We start from the raw sequence: 19,680 nt of genomic DNA on the forward strand, positions 1-19,680 counted from the left end.
GCCAGAGGGGCTGGTATTCGGGGCCGTAGGGACCGAGACCGTGGCGGTGATTACTACATGGGCAGTCAAGAGATCGGCCCCGTGACGCCACGCTGCCTCCCGCTAGAGGGGCTGGTATTCGGGGCCGAGCCTCTACTTCTAGAAGCTGGCATGGCGCCTTACTGTAAGCGGTCTGAACAATACAGTTTCGTTCTAAGCTAACTAGAGACAGCATAATATGGTCCAAATCCATCAGCACGGATGGACTACTCCGATCTACGACTACATGTTAGCGCGGAGCATCCTCCAGACCAAGGAGTGGACATTTGAGTACCGCTTGGACACCGTTGTTGTGCTCCTCAAGGTATGTATTTCCTTTGGCTCGACATCGTCAAACCAGACCGAGGACTTACCACAGTGAATGTAGCCCCCTGGTTGGGACCAACTCTCCCCCAGTTGACCCTGCTCTTGGCCGCGGCAACGCTCTTACGATGAGGCGCCTCTTCTGCCTCATGAGCAGCCGCCATCTGTTCCCAGTGAGCGCATGTCGGGCCGCCGGGCCGTCATCCACGAAGCCATCGACGATGCCAACTGGTCTAGGACGAGATTATTGCCTACGCAGCCACCCCGTTGAGGTGGCTACCAGCCAGATACAAGGCTATCCCATCGGTAACTCTCGCCGGCAGATGCTGGTAAGTAAGTCTTCCCACAGAAATCACCACACTCTAAGCTGACGGCATCGTGCTCTAGCATACAGCATTCCTAGCGCCCAACAAGGAGTCAGGCTACACCGCGATCAGCAGGAGAGCTCGGTATCGGTGGGAACAGCTTCGCCAGGGCCAGCACTGCCCTGAATGAGGCGAATAATCGCGCTCTCCTGCTGGTCGCGGCGGAACTCATACCAAGTACGTATTTGGACCATCGGACCGAGCCCTTGGACGAGATTATTGCCTACGAAGCCACCCCGCTGAGGTGGCTGCCACTGCTGCCGGAGCGCCATTGGGTTTCGTTGCTGGTAGGCTTGAAGGAAACGGACAAGGCCATCACCGTCCATCAGCACTCAGACAACGACCGTAGCGGTGCCACATCTACGCTGCCAAGCAGCTCCGTCTCAGGCTCCCGCCAGCCATTGTCAAGATCTTTGGGTTCATTCCTCCAGGTTGTCTTGGACTTATCCTCGAGAGCGGCTTCTTGGTACGGGAGGGTCGTCAGGTCACACAGATAGTAAATAGCTCAATCTTTCAACATCATGAATTTGTTTGCTCCTCAAACTGTCATGTTATAAACTGAAGTGGGATGCCTCATCCTCGTCACATCTGCTTCACGGCGTCACAGCAAAGGGAAATAGTCTTCCGTGACGAAACCGAATTCATTACCGCAGCCTTACGCCGTCGCATAGTCTATAAAAAAAAAAAGTGGCCAAAAGGTTATCTCTCCGCAGAGCCAAACAAGCCCAGACGCCCATAGTAGTTGCCTTTGGTGGTGATAGAGACTCCGGTGCTGTCCAAGATCTTGACGACGTTGGTGCGATTGGTAACAGCCCATCGCGCCTTCTGTGGGAAGTCGTTGATCTCTATAGTAGAGTGGAACGCGCCAGCATCAGGGCCTTTGCTGTCGGTACGCTGGCCGTGATGGATAGTGTTCTTTTTACCCAGACGCCCGTCGACTTTGTTGGCGGCCGCCATCGCCCTCTACTCTCCCACCCGGCGCCTCTCCCCCTCTTTCGCCCATTTCTTCTGGCTGGGCAACACCGGCGTGATCTTCGGGTACCACGCCGCCCACCTAAAGGCCGTTTGTTAGCATGTGTCTATTTAAGAGGAGAGATGTACTTACTGCTCGAACGTCAGGTCCCACTCCTGACCGCTGGCCTCAGCCTCCCTCTTCTCCTTCAAGAACCTTGAAACGTTAGTGGTCAATCCATAATTTGCCGCCGTTAACTCACATGGTCGTATGAAGGAAGATTTCTTGCAATTTCTTGCTCTCCCGCACCCAGAACGCCAGCTTCTTCTCCACCAGCGCCAGCTCCTTCTCCGCGTCCAGCAGGTCGCCGACGTCGTCGACGAGCATCTCGACAACCTCGTCCGCGCCGAGGTCATAATTGTCCCAGAGCTGCCTCTCCAGCTCCCTGCAGCCGTCAGGGCCGAGCGCGGCGAGGACGGGCACGCAGTGGGTGTTGCCCTGCTGCTGGGCGATGAGGCGGGCGCGCTCTGCGTACAGGCCGCCGATGACGACCGCCATGTAGCGGAAGATGGCGAGGAGCTGCTGGCGGTAGGCGGGGACGTTGACCCCGGCGGCGTGGGAGGACGTCGTGGCGGCGGAGGAGGACATGGTGGTATGAAAATGATTGATTGGCTTGTGGTAGCTGTAGAAAGGTGTGTGTTGAGGATCTGAGCTTGCTGGCGGCTGGATAAGTGTTAGGGTGCCGAAGAGAAAAGATTTCGGTGGACAGATTTTCAAAAGTGAAGACGCCCTGGCGCGCTACCGGCCGGTCACGTGCCGAGCTCGAGCTCGTTAAACACTGACGTGACCCGCCGCAGCCGACGCCCACAATCAAAACAACGACTCTCACCGAAATCCATTTCCTCACCTACTTCCTCTTTTCTCCCTCCTCCTCTACCTCAACGACCTCAACGACGCAGAGGATGCCGATGCCCTCTCGCGATCGCTCTACCTTCAGTTTCCTGCTAAGTTTCCCCTCCCCAGAGTCTCTTGTTTGCTAATCGCCCTACACATTACAGTTATCGTTGGGCCCAGGCCACAGGCTTCTGCCCAGAGGTTAGTAAACTTCGCCGAAGTTGGAGACCCCGCGGCGACCTGTGAAATGGCTCTGTCCCTCGGCTGAAGCCGCTAATCGACACAGACTTATGTCTAGTGGTGTGAACAGCGAGGGACACAGTAATACGGCCATGCTAAAGCGTCCTTGACTTACAGTTGTCCTGGGCGTGCTACCTTGGCCGGACATTTTTCTCTCATGTCATTTCTGCTCTGCTGCCTTTGCCAGAAACAGCTGCTACCATCGAGCTTTGGGCCGACTCTTCTGTTTACACGGTACGTCACTCACCGGCACTTCTGACCTTCGCTAATCTTTCTGCAGAGTTTTCTCGGCGTCCCAACCTCGCTCTTCTCACCTCGCCCCTCCCTCTCCGCTACCCCTTCCAATTTCTTCACAGAACCATCACGGCTTTCTACAATACGATCCTGCTCGTCTACTAAGGCGCCTCTGGTTTACGGTATTTCCTCCTTCCTTCATGATCTCTTCACCTACTAACTCCTAACACTTTGGCACTTCGCCCTCAGCAAAGCGCCCCGTCGTACTACACTTCGAGCGTCTTAGTCCGAACGACACCTCCCAGGTTCGAGACGGGACTTGCCTTGTGTACGGCAACTTCGGGAGAGCAACAATCCCCCGAGCGTCTCAGCCGGCAATGCCAATTGTAGACGCTCACGCTAACTGAATCTCGTTGACTAAACTCTTGTCTTCTGAGTGAAAGCAGGGGGATACATTTGTGGGCTACATCCGTGGGCTACATACGGCAACCCGTGATGGGTTTCTCGGAGGTTGCCAGCGGTTCTGTGCAGGGGCGCCGCACCACTTCTGCTGGTCTTCGGATCTTCAGAGAATTTTTTACACCTACTCTTATTTCTTTTTCATTGAGTGCTTTGGGTATACTGAAGGCTCGAGGAAGTGGCTCTGCCCTTCAGCCTCTCTTCTTCTTACGGTACGTCTTCCCTTTCCTTCATCTCAATCGCAGCTGCTAACTTTCCACACACCGACACCTCAGCCGTAGCCATGATCCCCGTCCGCTTTCATGCTCATACACAACCGACGGAGCTTTCTCTACGAACTACTCTCTATGTTCGGATGGGATTTTGCCTGTGGCATTCCGCCTTCGGCATCGTCGGAAGAGTAATGTGGGATAGCCCGGCGTTTCCTGGAAGCCATTGACATAGCTGAGAGCATGTTATGGTAGCCGTGGTGAAGCCCCTCTTACCACCTCAGAGATACGCTACGACCAAGACCCTTGTCGTGAGCGTAACTGGTCTGGTTGGACATTCCACAATCAAGACATGGCTGTTAGTACAGCCGCTTCAGTCGACTATACCACAGGCTCTGTTCCGCAACCGAAGCACGACACCCACACAACCTGAACATTCCGCCGTGGCCGCATTACCGCGCCTGCAGCCACAGAGTATCATGGTATGTAGCACCCTCCCGATATCGTCTTCTGATTCCCCTGCTGCTCTCAGCCCATCTGACCTACACTCATGGCTTTTGGGCGAGCAAGAGCAGGAGAAGAGCAATTGGATAGGGCGGCGGCTATGTGAGCCAGTGGGGCGCCGTATGTCATGGTTGCCGCTACGATGATTCCAGCCCGCCGTGACTGAAGGGCTGCGACTTCACTCTTGTCAAAAGTCTCAGACCTCGGCGGGACATCCCGTTATGATTGCATCACAGCTAGAGCCACTGAAGCTAATCATCCTACAGACAACTTGGTCCTTCGAAGCTCGAGCTCAAACGCTTTTCGCGCGCCGTCTCTCGTGTGCTCTACTCCTCGCCGACCCTCCTTCATTCTCGACGCTGATACCCGTCGCAATCCCATCACTTTCCACACATACTCTCAACCAGCCCCATCCTGACGACTTGTCCAGACCTCGAACAAGCTCTTCGGTAGCCCGCTACCAGAATCGCCACCATACCGCCCCTGCCAACGCGCCCGTTAAAGAGGTAAGTCCTCCCATATCGACAACATCCTATCCATCTCGGCTCTGCGACCCGGGTATACCCTCCTATTTGTATTAAGCTCGCTGGACTCACCCCCTTGTCCAGTGGGTGCACAAACGGAGGAAGAGTAACAAACCTAGGTGGTCCTGCTTGTCATAGCCTCGATGGTTCGGGTCGTGGAGCATTCATGCTTCTCCTTACGGCTAAGCCTCGGCGGTTTTGTCTCGCGAATCGCCTAGCCGTCAATGCAAAATGCCAGTGACTTATCTTCGTGTCTCCGGCGCGGCAACGGGATACATACCAACACCTTCGCTACCGGCTCGGTCGCTGACACATCATATAGGTGCTCCCATTCGCAACACTCTTGCGCCCCCGAGTAGGTTGTTTGATGTTGATATCCTCCTCGGCTCCCCGATTCAGTTATGCCCTCCCATTATAAGCCCGCAGTAGAAACGGGATTGACCAGGGTTTTGGATCCAGGCTTCGGCTTCGGGACCATCAACCGGCTTCTCCTCGATGACCTGTGGGCAGGCATGTGGAGGTAGAGTAATGAGCCTGTCCCAACTGCTAGTGGCTTCTTGTGTCGCGGGCGTAGGGGCCGGGCTGACATACCTTCTGTTCTTATATGTTATGTAGATCATGGACTTCAATGCAACCTATCTTTCTCAACACTCCTTCCCTACTCTCTCTGAGACCTTTCTCTGCACTCACTGCTCTCTAGTCACGACCCGACCCCCCAAGCTGGTGTGAAGTAATATCAGCCTTATTACACAGTCCTGGGCCGGCTATGACCCGCATGAGTTGGCGCTGATATTGGGAGCCTCGCTTTACTCTTTAGGGAGGTCCTCCTGTAGACAGCCAATACTTGATGACCGTGGAGACATGTTTAGGTAGCAATCACCCTCTTCTTGCTCTCTGCGTGCGTGATGTTTGCAGACATGTAGAACGTACCCCGGGGATGGAGTTGCGGCTTGGTAATAGCACACTCGTCCGAGACGCTAGCGAAATATGAATCAGAGCGGAGTGTTCATACGATGGACTATGCCTTGAGGGGAAGAGACGTTCGAGGACCTGAGTTCTACGGAAGAAGGTAGAGCTGCATTAACATAAGGATTAGGCTAATAAAACTAGATTTCACAGCTTCAGGAATTCTTGAGAGAGATATTGAATGCAGGTTGAGGACATAGAGTGATCTCAGAAGAAGAGAGGAAATGGCATGCAGTCGGACGAAGAATGTATAGTGGCAAGAGAGAGAGGTATAATGTAAGAAAACGTGATTAATGCGAACGTACTTAATTTCCAGCGTCCAGCGTTGATTTTGCGAATCCGGGAGGGAAGGAACATGACAAAGAGTAAGCAAGAGCGTGACACTCCAATGGACTGCGGCAGTTAAGCATCCCATGGTACCGTCTAGTTGCTCCAATAAATCAGATCCCGGGCCCCAGGTCGGCGTCTCAGTCAGTGTCGGACTCATCCTCGGCGCCAGCAAGACGCTCAAGATGTCTCCAACAAAGGACGCTAACCAACGTTTGGACTATCGACCGCCAGTTCTCGTAGATGGTCGTGACCGGGACGAACTGCTCTTTCGCCATCTCCGTAGCAGCTTTCAGGCCATCCTCCGTGTCAAGACACATACCGATGCTAGACAGCGCCACGCCATAATTCTCCATAACGTGGTTTCGAAGCCGCTGCTCCAGGATTTTCAGCAAATCCCGTTCAAGTTCCATTGGAGTCAGCATATACTTACGCGGAGACATATCGTCCCACGGGAAGTGGTTGTACAGCCCCTGAAAGAAAGGGTTGGACGCCAGACTCGCGATTGCCGAATTCTCCAAAGCCTCTGTGACCTGGCCCGGAAGGCCACCCAAAGCCGTAGGATCCAGAACATGATCCTCGAAGAAGTTGTACACCTGAGTCAAGAAGACCCTAGCGTCACCTGCGTCGATTCCGATCAGGTTCTCCGCTGTTTTCTTATCCAGACGGAGTAGCTCTGTCTTCTCGACTAGCTCCTGATCCACATTGATCGTGTGGATGTTCGGGAGTTGAGCAAAGCCGGCGTCGCGGCGGCAGAACTTCCAAGGGCAGGGCACGGCATCTCCAGCGCTATTAAACCAGGCCTTGGTCAAGCAATTGCAGCACTGGAACTCGTCCGATGAATGACAACTCAGGTCATACAGAGGTGCGGTCGCCGGGGCCTCTGGGTCCCCGCATTTGGTGTCGTACACCGTCTGCTTGCAGGAGATGCAAATGTCTCCTGTGATGCCGACGCACACCGGTGGCTGGGTCTTGGCCATTTTCGAGATATGCATTGCGGTGTCTTTTGAGTCGAGTGAGTTCGTGTCCAGCACGTGAGGAGATCCTGATCGGAATTGGTTCTGGAGGTTAGAAAGTTAAGGAATCTTTGGCTATTTCTGTCCCAGATGTTCTGCTGAGGATATTAAGAGGCTAAACATACCGTCGTGATATATACTGTCCATGCACAATGCATATAACCCGATTAAGACATTGTGAAGCGGGTTGACATTATACGCTCAACATGCACAATGCTTGGACTTGCCGTGTACGTGGCTTCAAACACAACCTTGATCCGTATCATGAGCTCGCTGTATATGCCGGAGCCCATCGTCTTCATTGGCTCGGCAAAGATCTCTTAAGTCGTCCCGGAAAGAGGCCCGAACAGAAAGAGTCGCACTTCGACGCAGCACGTCGCTCCCCTCGGAGCTCTTTCAGCGTCACTGATGTACGCCACATAATTTCCATCGAGGGTTGAACAATCGATAGACGATAGAGGCCCGTGGAGGCGGGACGCGGGTAGAGGTTAGGCGATCAGAAGTAGGAAAGCTTCCTTGTGTTGGACAACGCTTTATGGCTCCCGAGGTCGGGAGAGCTTTAGGAGTCAACTCACAGTTGGTGTGGCGTTCTGAAATCAAAGGGCATGAAGGAAGTCACCATAGTACAAAAAGGTGTCAATAGGCCACATGTACGTAGATATAAAACTTGCGAATACTTAATATAATTAGCAGCTACCACGACCGATACGTAGGAGACACCAAAAGGAGTGGACAGGCAAATGTCAAATCAGAGAACCGTCCTGCTCGATCCGGATGAAGCTCCTCATCTTCATCGTCCACCTGATCGTCGCCACCCCCGCCTTCCTCGACGCCAGCAACGCGCTCAATGTGCCTCCAACATAGGAGGCTGACCCACTTCAAGATTGTACCCCCCCAAAGCGCATTGATTTCAGCCACAGGGATAAAAAGAGGGACCTTGGCCCGCTCAAAAGCGGCCGCCTGTCCTTCTTCAGACCCAATCTACTCGCCTAAAGCCACAAGTGCAGGCGCATAGAGCTCAAAGACATAGTGCAGCATGGACTTGCGCAGGATGCGCAACAGCATCTGCTCCAGCTCGGTCGGCGTCATCGTGTAGCGATTCTGGCCCCCCTGGAAACTGAAGGGATCAAACAGATCCTCCATCTGACATGCCTTCGTGAGGCAGTTTGACCGATGAACTTGTCGGAAGTGTGACAACAGAGGCGGTACAGCGGTGATGTGTCTGGGGCTTCGGGATTGCCGTGGTGAGTGTCGTAGACGGTTTGTTTGCATGAAATGGATTAGTCGCCGGAGACACCCACACAGATGGGCGCTCGACATCCGACATGGTTAGGTTCGTGTGTCTAGAGTTGGTGCTGATGTCGGTGTAGAAAATGTGTTCGCCACGCTCGAAGGCAGTCGATGGGGTTGAGGGCTTCGGGCTTCAGAAATGCTATGTCAGTTTAGCTTTCGTTCCAAATTCTAGGATGTCTCGAAGAGACGGGAAATCGAGGAACAAGATATACCGGCGTATATATACTTCTTCCGAATATGATGTATATACCGCGAGTAGAGATCTAGTGGAGTCGCAGGCTCCAGCATCGCGCTCCCATCACGCACAATGTTGGGACCCTGGGAGTGACCGCACCGGACATAGGGTAACCCACACTCAGCTGAAGTTGCTACACAATGCCGTGACGTGTTGTATTTGCGGGAGGGACGGAGGCACGTCCTCTGCAAAACCACGCGTGAAGTCAGCGGATGAAGCATACCGAAAGGAATGGCAAGAGAGGATAAGTACGAGGATATACGTATGCGGCGACTGAGACATAGTACTAGGGATCTTGACATGTTTAGAAGCTTGATGTCTAATAAATTGTTGTAAAAATGGGTTTCTTCAAGAAAACTGGAATGGTGGAATATAATACGGCTGACCTTGAGACAGGATACTTACATTGGCGGATCTAGAGGCGAAGAAAAGTCTCATCGTCTATCAGTATCGGCCTTCAGCGTCCGGCTAAGTCTCAGTCGCGAGGAACCTCCAAGTGCTTGATAGCCTCGAACCACTCCAAGTGCCGCCAAAGCAGCAAAACCTGTAGCGCCTCTATGAAGTCTGTCCAGACGCGGTCCATCCACTCAACCTGCGTATAGTCTTTCATAGCAGCCTTCAGCATCTCCTTCTGCGCAACCGCCTCCTCGTCGTGGTTACGCCCAACTGCAATTAGTTCAGGAGCGACCTCAAGCGCGTAGTCGAAAAGGTGTTTGTCCACGACCTCCTGCAACTCTTTCAGGATCTCAAGCGGCGAGAGGAGGAAGCGCCCGGGTGTAATGTCCTCGTATACGACCTGCTCTCCGAACCAGGTTTTGATCGCTGCAAAGCATGAATTAGCCATGGGATCTCCTCCGCCGAGGTCTTCAAGACCAGGTGCATTGAGCTGAGCCATTCGGTTCCAAAGCTTACGCATGAACACTTCCGCCTCGTTATTGAGCACAATAATCGGATTCACAACGTTCTCCGTATCCTTTCGGTATTCCTCCGCTTTCTCGTAGGCCTTCGAGTTCAGAACGAGTTCTTCGACAGGATCCCGAAGCACGATTGCGAGGGTGCGCTCACACTTGAAGAAGGCGCAAGCGATGATGTCGTTATCCGGCGGGGCGTAGAAAAGATCGGCCGTGAGACAGTTGCGGCAGACGTAGTGGTTGCAGCAGCGGAGGAGGTAGAGGGGTGCTGTGGGTGGAGGATGGGGAGATTCGGCGCTTGGGTCGCAGAGCAGCTGGCACCAGGGCTCGCCGTCCCGCGGCGCGTTGGAGGAATGGGGAGGGGCTGAGATGTTAGCCATGCTGGATGCTGATCAGGGGAGGATCTTGCCTATGGAAGAGGATGGCTGTTTATACCAGTTCTGTACACAATGAGCGCAGACTCACAATGTCTCTCTGGCACTGTGCAGGCCGAGGGCGACTTCTAGAGCAGGTAGCGACCCTCCCGTAGCTTTGCGGTGCGTTTTGGCGGGCGAGTTAGGGCGTGGGTGGCTCATTTGCGCATGCACGTGCGTCGAGGCCGTTTTGGTCAACGTGACTGCCTGTCCTCCCTCGAGTTCACTTCCTCACCCACCCACCAGATCCACCACCACACGTAAGCACGCCCCGTTTGCTCTTCGATAACGCGTATCCAGTCGATTATACTTGTCTCTTAACTGCTTGAATGCACGCTGACGTGCTGACTGAAGCCAGATTAACGACAACAAGCCTCCGCCTTCTCCATCTCCAACTTCACGACCGACGCTCCGAGCCACCATGCCGTACACCGTCCGCCAGCTCGTCGCCAAGGCAAGCCTTAACTCTCCGCTGTTCGCTGCAGAACCGTAGGACTAACGGTGTAAACAGGCTCAGGAAGCGCGCGAGGCCCGAGACCGCCACGACCGCGAGGGGAGGCCCCGTCTCGGCGCAATTGCGCATAACTGCTGGTTGGCCTGGCTCGCTATGGCCAGAGACCAGTTATTCCAGGAAGAGAGGGAGGAAGCTGTAAGCTATATCTGGTAACCTAGCGGAGTTCATCTCCCAACTAACATCCATAGGCTCGTCGCGCCGCCGCCGCCGCTCGCGATCCCGAGGAGGTCGCTCGCGAACGAGAAGAGTTCGCTCGTCGCGTGGATAACGCATTCGTCAGCTGCGGTTACAACTAGTAGATCGTAGCCCGGGGCTGGCCACCCCAGGGCGGTGTATGCCGTCACGGAAGGGCCGGTCATCGTCGCAGCGTCGTGGCCCCCGAAGTCAACCAGGTCGTCGAGCTGGTCAAGCCGTCTTACGAGGCGAAGATCAAAGTACTTCTACGCGAAATTGGTACCCTGTTTTCGCAGAACGACAATGCTTCCGTGCTCGTATTTGTCGAGCGACAAGAGACAGCCGAGGATTTGCCGTCCAAGCTGATCAAATCCAATGCCGGACGGAGGATGGCGGGCAGCAAGAGCAAAGGTAGACAATACGACAGGGACCTCTGGGCTTCTCCTTTATAGAATAGTTCTTGGGGAGTAATGGAGTGCATCCGGCCGCGACAGCTATCTTCTCCTGATCCTGGTGTCTATATTGGTGATGTGCGTATACTGTGCTGGAGACTTCTAGGCTGGGTATTGCAAAGTCCCAGAATAAGCCGTTGTCTGAGCAGTATGTGGATGCAAATTTGGTGTTGAGGTTGACTCGGTCGTTTGATGAGTGATGGGACGACGTTGTAGCTACCCTGGTCAATGCCAAGTGATAAGATTAGATCGCAGGGATGCACACCAGTAGCTCCAGCCGATGACGCCACGCGCGCCCCGTCATCCATCGTTGCTCCATCCGAGCTCCAAACACCTGTATCCCCTCCCAAGTTTTCGTGCTGGGGGTACCGTATCATTCTAGAGTTGTATGCAGCTCCAGGCGAGCAATGAAAAGCCCACCATGGCCGACGAACGCACGCCCCTTATCGCCGTAGTGCAGACACGACCCCACCGCGACCGCTACCCGCACCACACCCTCCGCTATGTCTGTACTATTGGTCTTACTGCAGTCCTCTTCCTCGGCCTCGCTGCGGTAATCCTCGTCCTTAACTTCGCGCCTCTTAACGACGGCGACGAGACGGAATGGCCGATGCACCTTCTGCCGTCGCAAATGCACAACATCCCAGCCTCCTGGCCGTACTCAACAGGCTTGGAGTACGAAGATCTACAGGCGATTCTGATAACGACTCCGGATCCGGAAAAGGCAAGGGAGTGGAGCAAGTACTATACCAGCGGGCCGCACTTGGCGGGGAAGAATCTGAGCCAGGCGATTTGGACGAAAGAGAAGTGGATGGAGTTTGGTGTGGAGAATTCCCTAATCGTGGATTACGATATTTATGTGAATTATCCAAAGGGTCATCGATTGGCGCTGTTGGAGAAGGAACAGGAGGAGAACGGTGGCTCTGCTGCAATCGACGAGACGGAATGGAAGATCAAGTATGAGGCTAGTCTAGAAGAGGACGTGTTGAAGGAGGATGCTACAAGCGGTCTTGCCGGCCGCATTCCTACGTTCCACGGATATAGCGCGTCAGGCAATGTCACGGCGCCGTACGTCTATGTCAACTATGGGACCTACAAGGACTTCGAGGAGCTGCAGGCAGCGAACATCAGCCTCGAGGGCAAGATCGCGTTGATCAAGTATGGTGGCATTTTTAGGGGTCTCAAAGTTAAGAGGGCACAGGAGCTTGGAATGGTTGGAGCTGTCATCTACACCGATCCTGGAGATGACGGTGAGGTCACGGAATACAACGGGAATGCCACCTACCCGGATGGTCCAGCCCGCCAGCCGAGCAGCGTTCAAAGGGGCAGTTGCCAATTCTTAAGTAAGCTATTTCTTGCTCTTCTTTGCACGCGATATACTAACCCCTAAAGGCTTCGCCCCTGGAGACCCAACAACCCCCGGCTATCCCTCAAAACCAGGCGTTCCCCGACAGCCCGTTGACCACGCGATTCCTTCCATCCCCTCGATTCCCATCTCCTATGAAGATGCTTTACCCCTCCTCAGGGCTCTGAACGGCCACGGACCGAAAGCATCATCATTCAACAAATACTGGAAAGGAGGTGGATTGGGCTACAAGGGCGTAGAGTACAACATCGGACCGTCTCCGGACCACCTCCGGCTCAATCTTGTAAACGAGCAGGAGTACGTGATAACGCCCATGTGGAACGTCATTGGCATCATCAACGGCACGATTCCAGACGAGGTAGTTGTGCTTGGAAACCACAGAGACGCCTGGATTGCCGGCGGCGCTGGGGATCCCAACAGTGGCTCTGCAGCTCTGAACGAGGTCATTCGCAGTTTTGGTATCGCTCTGCAGGCCGGCTGGAAGCCACTTCGCACCATCGTTTTCGCGAGTTGGGACGGCGAGGAGTACGGGTTGCTTGGATCGACCGAGTGGGTGGAGGAATATATTCCCTGGCTATCTTCGTCCACCATCGCATATCTCAACGTCGACGTTGGGACCAACGGCCCACATTTCAGGCTCTCGGCCGCGCCGCTACTGAACAAAGTTGCAGTAGAGACTCGTAAGTCAACGCCAATGAGTTGTGACAAGGAAAAGGCTAACAAAGTGCAGTCGATCTCATACCCTCCCCCAACCAGACCACGCCCGGCCAAACCGTTGGCGACGTCTGGAACAAGCACATCAGCACCATGGGCTCGGGCAGCGACTTCACCGCCTTCCAAGACTTTGCTGGCATCCCGTCGCTCGACATGGGCTTCGGCTTCGGCGCCAAGGCGCCCGTCTACCACTACCATTCCAACTACGACAGCTTTGACTGGATGGAGCGTTTTGGCGATCCTACCTTCGAATACCATGCTACAATTGCGAAACTGTGGGCGCTAGTGGCGGCGAATTTGGTCGAGACGCCGGTTATCCAGCTTAACGTTACGGAGTATGCGCTCGGGCTGGGCAAGTATGTTGAGAGTGTCAAGGAGAAGGCGAAAGAGGCTACGATGAAGACGGGAGGTGCTGGAAAGCGGGAGGATGATGAGGCGGATGATGTTTTCGCGCCGCTCGACCGCGCAATTGGGCACTTCCATTTCGCCTCGAAAGTGCACGACGGACTCGCCGCTTCGCTCCTCTACGACCTCTACCACAACGACATCCCCTGGTGGAAATGGTGGGAGAGGGTTAAGCTGTACTACGCGATCCGCCGCGTGAATACGAAGTACAAGCTGCTGGAGCGCAAGTTCCTGTACGCAGATGGGCTCGATGGACGGCCCTGGTTCAAGCACGTTGTGTTCGCGCCGGGCAAATGGACTGGCTACGCTGGAGCTACTTTCCCAGGCATTGTGGAAGGTATCGAGGAGGGCAGTGAGGAGGGGGTGAGGAAATGGGTGGATATAGCGGCGAAGTTGGTGGAGGATGCGGCGGCGAGCTTGGAGGATGAGTAGTGGCGTGGATGAGCTCTTGGATTCTCTGGTCTTGATACCCTCTCTGTACATCGGCAATGAAGTATATATCCCACAATTCGGATTGTCTATCGTTAAGCCCGCTGGCCTGGATGGAGTATCGCGCAGCTTGCTCGATCCTCTTGGGAAACATACCGAACACGACACCACTCCTCCGTTCGAAGTAGTAGTCAAACTCTCAGTCGCCACCGCCACATTCTTCACCACAAGGCGCCCCGCAACTATCCTTGGCTGCGTCTTCACGCCAATCTCGTCCTTTCCTTCTCCAGCCGTCTCCCCAGTAGCCAGCCTTGTTCGGCATCGAGTCTGTTTCCACATTGTCCGTCCCCCTCTATACCACTCGTCCTCGCTGTGAACTGTTTATCGCTCCTCACTCGCCCTCCGTCTGGCGAATAGACTACTACCCCATCACGACGGACAGCGCGCGCGGCTCTGTCACGTGCAGCCCTCATGTCAGGCGCAGGGTCGGGGGGAGCGATGCATGGAGAAATGCTCGAGCAGTGACGCCGGGATGTTGTCTTTGGCGGTGGTGGGTCGACTGATGACCTGAGGTCCGACATCCTAGAGCCGTCACATTGTGGACCATTCCTTCAATTCTGGAGCACAGAAATCAAACCAAATCAAGTCAAGTAATAATATATCAGCAACACCTTCAATCTACGGGTATACCACCCACACCCAGCCCCGTCCCCCATCTCCCTTACTCCCCTACCTCCCAAAAACCCTCAGCTCAAAATGCCTCGCGACCGCATAACTCGCAAACGCAAACGCAAAGCCCAGCTCGAACCCGACATCGCCGCCATACGGCGCCTCGCCGGCATGCAGGGCAATCGGGCCGACGAACCAGACCTGGCTCATGCCGGTGACCATGCCAGCGATGCCGCAGCAGAAGGCGAAGATGGCGGCCATGCCCGGGGGCAGCTTGCGCGGCTGGTCGTAGGCGGCGGGCTCGTAGGCGGACATGCTGCGCTTGTAGAGGAAGTGGTCGGCGAAGGCGATGCCTTCGTAGATGGCGAGCCAGTAGCCTGTGGATGCGGGTTAGTGAGGGATTCTGTGAAGAGCATAGATAGTAGAGAGGGGGTGGGGGCGGCTTACCGATGAAGTTCATAAAGTTCTCGAGCACCTCCTCGAAGTGCGAGTACCCGGGGATAGCGATCGCGATATACACGGCGGTTCCCAGCGCGGTCCAGACGAACCTGGGGACGCGCTGGGTCCCGCGGCCCAGGACCTGCATGGTGAGGGCGACGGAGTAGATGTTGGGGCAGTTGTTGGCGATGATGCTGAGGGCGAGGACGACGAGGCAGAACTTGCCGAAGGTGCCGAGCGGCGGGAGGAGCACGGCGGCCAGCAGGCCGCCGGTGCCCGACGCGTTGTAGCCGTCCATGTAGCGGTTGTTGCCGTCGTTGAGGGTGGTCGCGGTCATGATGGCGATGCCGAGGAACTCGGTGAAGAGGAGCGGGATCATCAGGCCGAGCCAGACGGCGAGGAAGACTTTCCAGCGGGACTGCGTCCGCGGCTGGTAGACGGTGTAGTCGGCGGCGTAGCTCGTCCAGCCGGTTGCGAAGCCGTACACGACGCTGCCGAAGCTGAGCACGCTGCCGAGCTCCGAGGTGCCGACGCCCATGGGGATGTTGACGAAGGCTCCCGAGTGCGCGAATTCTCCAAGAATGATGAGGAAAACGATGAATGTCGGGATCCAGCTCCAGAACTCGTACGCGTGCACGACTTTGTACCCGAAGAAGGTCACGAAGAGCGTGCAGATAGCGATAATGATGATGCCCGCGAAGCCGGGGACGTCGTTGTTCACGGCGTTGATGAGCTGCGCGCCGACGATGGAGTTCACAGAGCTCCAGCCGATGCAGGCAAGCACGTTGAAGACGGCGATGAGCTTGACGCCGTACCACCCGAACCAGAAGCGCGAGAGCACCATTTGGCGGAGACCGAAGCGCGGGCCGAAGGTGGAGAAGTAGCACACGGGGACCACGCCGATGAGGTTGAAGAACAGGCATACGAGAATAGCGTCGACGAAGCCAAGGAAGAAGAGCTTTTGGGCGAGCAAGCCGATGGCAAAGCTAGAGACGACCATGTTGGCGGAGAGCCACTGCGGGGCATGTTAAGGGCGTTCGTCGTCGGCGTGGAGGAGGAATCATACCATGGTGCCCACATTGAGGAGCGAAGTATCGTCTCGCTCATCTTCGGGCACGCGTTCGATTCCTCGCTGCTCGACGTGGAATTTTCCGGCGAGTCTTTGCAGCTTCGCATACATGGAGCTTCCGTACTCGAAGCTCTCGCCCGGCACGGCGCCTTCGGCGTAGGAGTCCGCCCTGATCGCATCCTTCTCCACGTCCACTGGGAACTTCTCTTGAGACATGTCGGCGGCAGTCGTTGGAGGTTCGGAGCTGCAACGAGTTTAATCTCCGAAGTGGTGGCGAGGAAGTCAAGATGCTATCATGAGCTTCAAGTCTCTGTGGCCGGTAGACGTCGTAGGGTCTTCCACCAAACACGTGGGAACGTTGCGAAATGCGCTGCTTTCGAGGAGAGATGTAACAGACGAATTCAAGGTTCCAAAGCCCGGGTTACATATACCAAGACTGCAGCGTGCGAGCTTCCAGAAAACGACCCACCCCCGGTTCTAAGCCCACACGAGCAGCGCAGCATGGCGATAAGCCTAGCTGCTTGGGGCAATGCAGGTCCGCATCTGCGATACTTTTTGGTTCCCTGTGGACGGCGCTGGCCACTATTAGGCGAGGAAAATCCAGACGGTAGCGGCCGCTCGCTGATGCGATCGGGCGCATGCGACAGGCATGCTCAAGCTCTGGAGCGGCGGGATGCGACCACGTTCGGGGGTGCCGAGATATGCTGATGAGTACATACCCACGGCATGCCGCGGTCCGCTGGAGCCGTGATACTTTCGTCGCGTGCAACAAGATCCCAGATGCAAGGCATCCCATCGCATCCCGAGCCCGCGGTTCAACATACGCCCCGTCCCCCAACGCACGGCATCCGTCTCATCTCATCTCTCCAGCATTCCTTTTTGCGATGACATCGCAAGGAGAGCGCCGGCACCACCGCGCAGCTCGCCGGGCGCACTCGTCGTGTTCGTGATAAGGGCATCGGCGGCCGCCAATGATGTCGCTGCAAAAGCAAAGTGACGTGCGCGAATGTGTCGCTCCGCGCTATCAGGGCTTGTGATCGCCGCCACACGAAGCTTGTTCGCGTCAAGCTTGTGCGGGTCTCGGCAGTGTGCGTCGGGACAGTGCGGTGCGAGGCCGGAGATAGATTCAGAAGCTAGGGGTGGTTGGCCGGGTTTGATGGAGCTTGGAGAGTTAAGAGGCTTTGATAGATAGATATTCAGTTGAACCTGCATCAGCCAATTGAAGCTTGAGCGAGCCTCCAGAACTTTGCTAGCGAGGCTTACGCGCCTGCGAAGCAATGCGATCGAACGGCACCCGTCTTGGCCTTCCTTTGCTCGGTCTCAATCTCGACGACAGTCCTAAATGCCGCTCTCGTGTTGTGGAACGAGAAGACGTCGTGGAAAGGCTACGGTCGTACTGGCAGCCCGAAGGCCAGGGAACATTTTCTCCGCTAAACCCGAAGCAGACCCACATCCATGCTGAACAGCTTAAATGTCAGTTCAGTCGGGAGCAATTTCCAATAATTAAGGGCACCGATGGCGTTATTGGTATGGAATCATTTCATGTACAGGTGCTAACTTAGATATGCTGCTGCGGTCATCGCGCCTCTGACCATTCACAGCTTACTGATATCCATCACACTCAGCTGCACCTTATTCGTCGTGGACGGCGGCAGCTGCCCGCCACCCATGATCAGCAACTTCGGAGGATCCCCCAAAACCCTCAAATGCCTCGTATAATGCGTCACCTCTGGAGAGCTGACTTTCCTCCACGACCCCGATCCCAGCCCTGTATTCACAAAGATTTCGGTATTCGAATGCCCCGACACGATGATCGTTCCATTCGCTCCACCAACGGGGCTCCATACCACGTATGGCGAACCGCTAGGAATCGTACCGTCGGTTGCTTTGAGAGAAACGCCCGTCGCGGGGCCGAACTTCTCGGGGTCGGAAACGATCTTGTAGTACACGGGGAATTGGTAGCCTGAGAGGGCGGGGCCGCCGCCGTATTCGTAGGTCATGATGTACTTGCCGTTGGGCAGTTCAGCAACGGTGGGCATACCGGGACGGTCTGTGTATTTTGGGTACGCGACATCATCGATGACCTTGCCCCAGGTCTTCAGGTCGGTGGTGGTCTGGTGAACCATCTTCTGGCCGTGCGTTGCGTTGTCCCTCTGGTCGGAGTAGTAGCAAATGAGCGTGTTCTTGTACTTCATCAGGAAGGGCTCCCAGACTGGCGTGAGCCCGTTGGTGGGCTTCGCAACGCCGCCGGCTGCGATGTGCGAGAGGAACTTCCAAGTGACGCCCTTGTCCTGAGATGCGTAGAGCTCGATGTGCGTGCTTGAAAGGTCCGTGGGGATGGACGAGCCGGCGAGGAGCACGGTTCCGGCGGGATATCCGGCGAAGTCTTCAGGTAGGACGTAGAGGAAGGGCTGATATCGCAGACCGTAGCCGTAGGCCTGGTCTGTCACCTTTGAGATTTCCTTCCAAGTGTATCCATTATCAGAAGACTTGTAGATGGGGAACCACACTGGTGGCGGTTCTGGGCTGTAGTTCTCCCAGGTTGCCAGGAGATCTCCGTCAGGGAGCTGGGCGGTGCGCGCGTAGAGAACACGTGGATCCGTGTAGTTGGAAGGCGGTGTGAAAACGACGCGTCGGGAGAAGGTAGACGGAGCGCTTTGCTGGGGTAACGCAGCCACAAACGGCAGGAGAGTGAGGAAGCTGGTGACCTTCATCTTGTAGTCCGTCGCCAAACCTGCTCGTGATGAACAAGGTCTAATAATGCGACGGAGAGAAGCTTGAAGAGTGGGCAGGTGAAGATATTATTGCATCGTTTCGATCCTGGAATACGACACCATTCTCCCAGGAAACATGTCGTCCCTGGCATGTCTACTGGGATGTTGCGGGGGAATATGGGTTCGGAGAAATTGTGGACCTCGATATTGCGGGGAATGGGTGCGAACAATACACCGAGAGCATGCCAGAGTACCTGCAGATGAGTTTTACCGGCTTGGGCGATCATTCAATCCAGCCGAACCTCGGTTCCAGGCCACAGCGCATAGGCGGAAGAATTGTGTAGGAGTCCGAAGGGGCAAAAAAGTTCGAAGAAGACGTCGACGATGGTTGTTCTTGGGTTCCGGAGGCAATGTCGGATGCCGTACTGCCCATTGACAAGGGACTAGTGCCGGCACTGTGTAGGTCGACGGCTGTGGTGGCATTGCCATTTGTCAGTACATCGAATGACGACACGGAGATGGGATCCATGGTTTCCTCTGTTGGAATGGCTACACTCTGTCCGTCAAGCTGGTCAGGTACAGGGAAGAGCACGTGGGAAAGGAGTCGGAAGAAAGAACCACGGAACGCGCCTGCCTGCCAGCTACAGCACCACCAAACCTTATCCCAACTTCATCCTCCCCGTTCACCACGTCTCATGGCCCACGATCCGGAATGCCCCTCGCGAATATGCAGAAAAGTGCGACGAGTTCCGGGTTCATGATGCTGGGATCCCGCGAAGCCACGATATGGCGACGTCAAACAGCTTCGACCCAGCGGCAGCCTCACGGCAACTACTGGACGATTGGACTGCC

At 55.4% G+C, this 19,680-nt stretch overlaps 9 protein-coding genes across 9 annotated transcripts in view; 4 read left to right on the top strand and 5 right to left on the bottom strand.

The window, feature by feature from the left end:
- The window catches only part of BU26DRAFT_597478 (uncharacterized protein), a gene marked incomplete at both ends in the record, with an annotated part of 2,515 nt that extends 1,311 nt beyond the window's left edge, over window positions 1-1,204 (top strand). Inside the window, 3 exons of the mRNA XM_033835000.1 lie at window positions 273-343; window positions 407-671; window positions 746-1,204. Of these exons, the coding sequence (XP_033682505.1) occupies window positions 273-343; window positions 407-671; window positions 746-1,204 (795 nt within the window). The remainder of the gene's footprint in view (window positions 1-272; window positions 344-406; window positions 672-745) is intronic.
- Window positions 1,205-1,406: 202 nt separating this feature from the next.
- On the bottom strand, window positions 1,407-2,307 carry BU26DRAFT_597479 (uncharacterized protein; the record flags this gene model as incomplete). Its single annotated transcript, XM_033835001.1, has 4 exons — window positions 1,407-1,601; window positions 1,683-1,761; window positions 1,813-1,875; window positions 1,922-2,307. 4 exons carry the CDS (start codon window positions 2,305-2,307, stop codon window positions 1,407-1,409), a joined length of 723 nt encoding a protein of 240 aa, XP_033682506.1.
- A 3,849-nt stretch (window positions 2,308-6,156) lies between these two features.
- Window positions 6,157-6,996, bottom strand: BU26DRAFT_566476 (uncharacterized protein; the record flags this gene model as incomplete). Its single annotated transcript, XM_033833535.1, has 1 exon — window positions 6,157-6,996. The coding sequence occupies one exon, from the start codon at window positions 6,994-6,996 to the stop codon at window positions 6,157-6,159; it is 840 nt and encodes a 279-aa protein (XP_033682507.1).
- Window positions 6,997-7,238: 242 nt separating this feature from the next.
- Window positions 7,239-7,896, top strand: BU26DRAFT_506732 (uncharacterized protein; the record flags this gene model as incomplete). Its single annotated transcript, XM_033826941.1, has 2 exons — window positions 7,239-7,442; window positions 7,726-7,896. The coding sequence occupies 2 exons, from the start codon at window positions 7,239-7,241 to the stop codon at window positions 7,894-7,896; spliced, it is 375 nt and encodes a 124-aa protein (XP_033682508.1).
- Window positions 7,897-9,007: 1,111 nt separating this feature from the next.
- Window positions 9,008-10,032, bottom strand: BU26DRAFT_348780 (uncharacterized protein). Its single transcript, XM_033822424.1, has one exon. The coding sequence runs from the start codon at window positions 9,849-9,851 to the stop codon at window positions 9,036-9,038; it is 816 nt and encodes a 271-aa protein (XP_033682509.1). The 5' UTR covers window positions 9,852-10,032; the 3' UTR covers window positions 9,008-9,035.
- A 273-nt stretch (window positions 10,033-10,305) lies between these two features.
- BU26DRAFT_506735 (uncharacterized protein) lies at window positions 10,306-11,024 on the top strand (the record flags this gene model as incomplete). Its single annotated transcript, XM_033826942.1, has 4 exons — window positions 10,306-10,317; window positions 10,396-10,533; window positions 10,587-10,673; window positions 10,725-11,024. 4 exons carry the CDS (start codon window positions 10,306-10,308, stop codon window positions 11,022-11,024), a joined length of 537 nt encoding a protein of 178 aa, XP_033682510.1.
- A 308-nt stretch (window positions 11,025-11,332) lies between these two features.
- BU26DRAFT_520638 (glutamate carboxypeptidase 2) lies at window positions 11,333-14,092 on the top strand. The gene is made up of 3 exons (XM_033829332.1): window positions 11,333-12,367; window positions 12,417-13,070; window positions 13,121-14,092. The coding sequence occupies exons 1-3, from the start codon at window positions 11,446-11,448 to the stop codon at window positions 13,939-13,941; spliced, it is 2,397 nt and encodes a 798-aa protein (XP_033682511.1). The 5' UTR covers window positions 11,333-11,445; the 3' UTR covers window positions 13,942-14,092.
- Window positions 14,093-14,667: 575 nt separating this feature from the next.
- Window positions 14,668-16,330, bottom strand: BU26DRAFT_506737 (purine-cytosine permease; the record flags this gene model as incomplete). The annotated part of the gene is made up of 3 exons (XM_033826943.1): window positions 14,668-14,984; window positions 15,055-16,060; window positions 16,112-16,330. 3 exons carry the CDS (start codon window positions 16,328-16,330, stop codon window positions 14,668-14,670), a joined length of 1,542 nt encoding a protein of 513 aa, XP_033682512.1.
- Window positions 16,331-17,622: 1,292 nt separating this feature from the next.
- On the bottom strand, window positions 17,623-19,080 carry BU26DRAFT_348820 (glycoside hydrolase family 93 protein). The gene has a single exon (XM_033822425.1). It carries the CDS (start codon window positions 18,826-18,828, stop codon window positions 17,710-17,712), a length of 1,119 nt encoding a protein of 372 aa, XP_033682513.1. The 5' UTR covers window positions 18,829-19,080; the 3' UTR covers window positions 17,623-17,709.
- Between the last annotated feature and the right edge of the window lie 600 nt (window positions 19,081-19,680).

This window comes from Trematosphaeria pertusa (assembly GCF_010094035.1).
Source record: "Trematosphaeria pertusa strain CBS 122368 unplaced genomic scaffold BU26scaffold_9, whole genome shotgun sequence".
NCBI lineage: Eukaryota > Fungi > Ascomycota > Dothideomycetes > Pleosporales > Trematosphaeriaceae > Trematosphaeria > Trematosphaeria pertusa.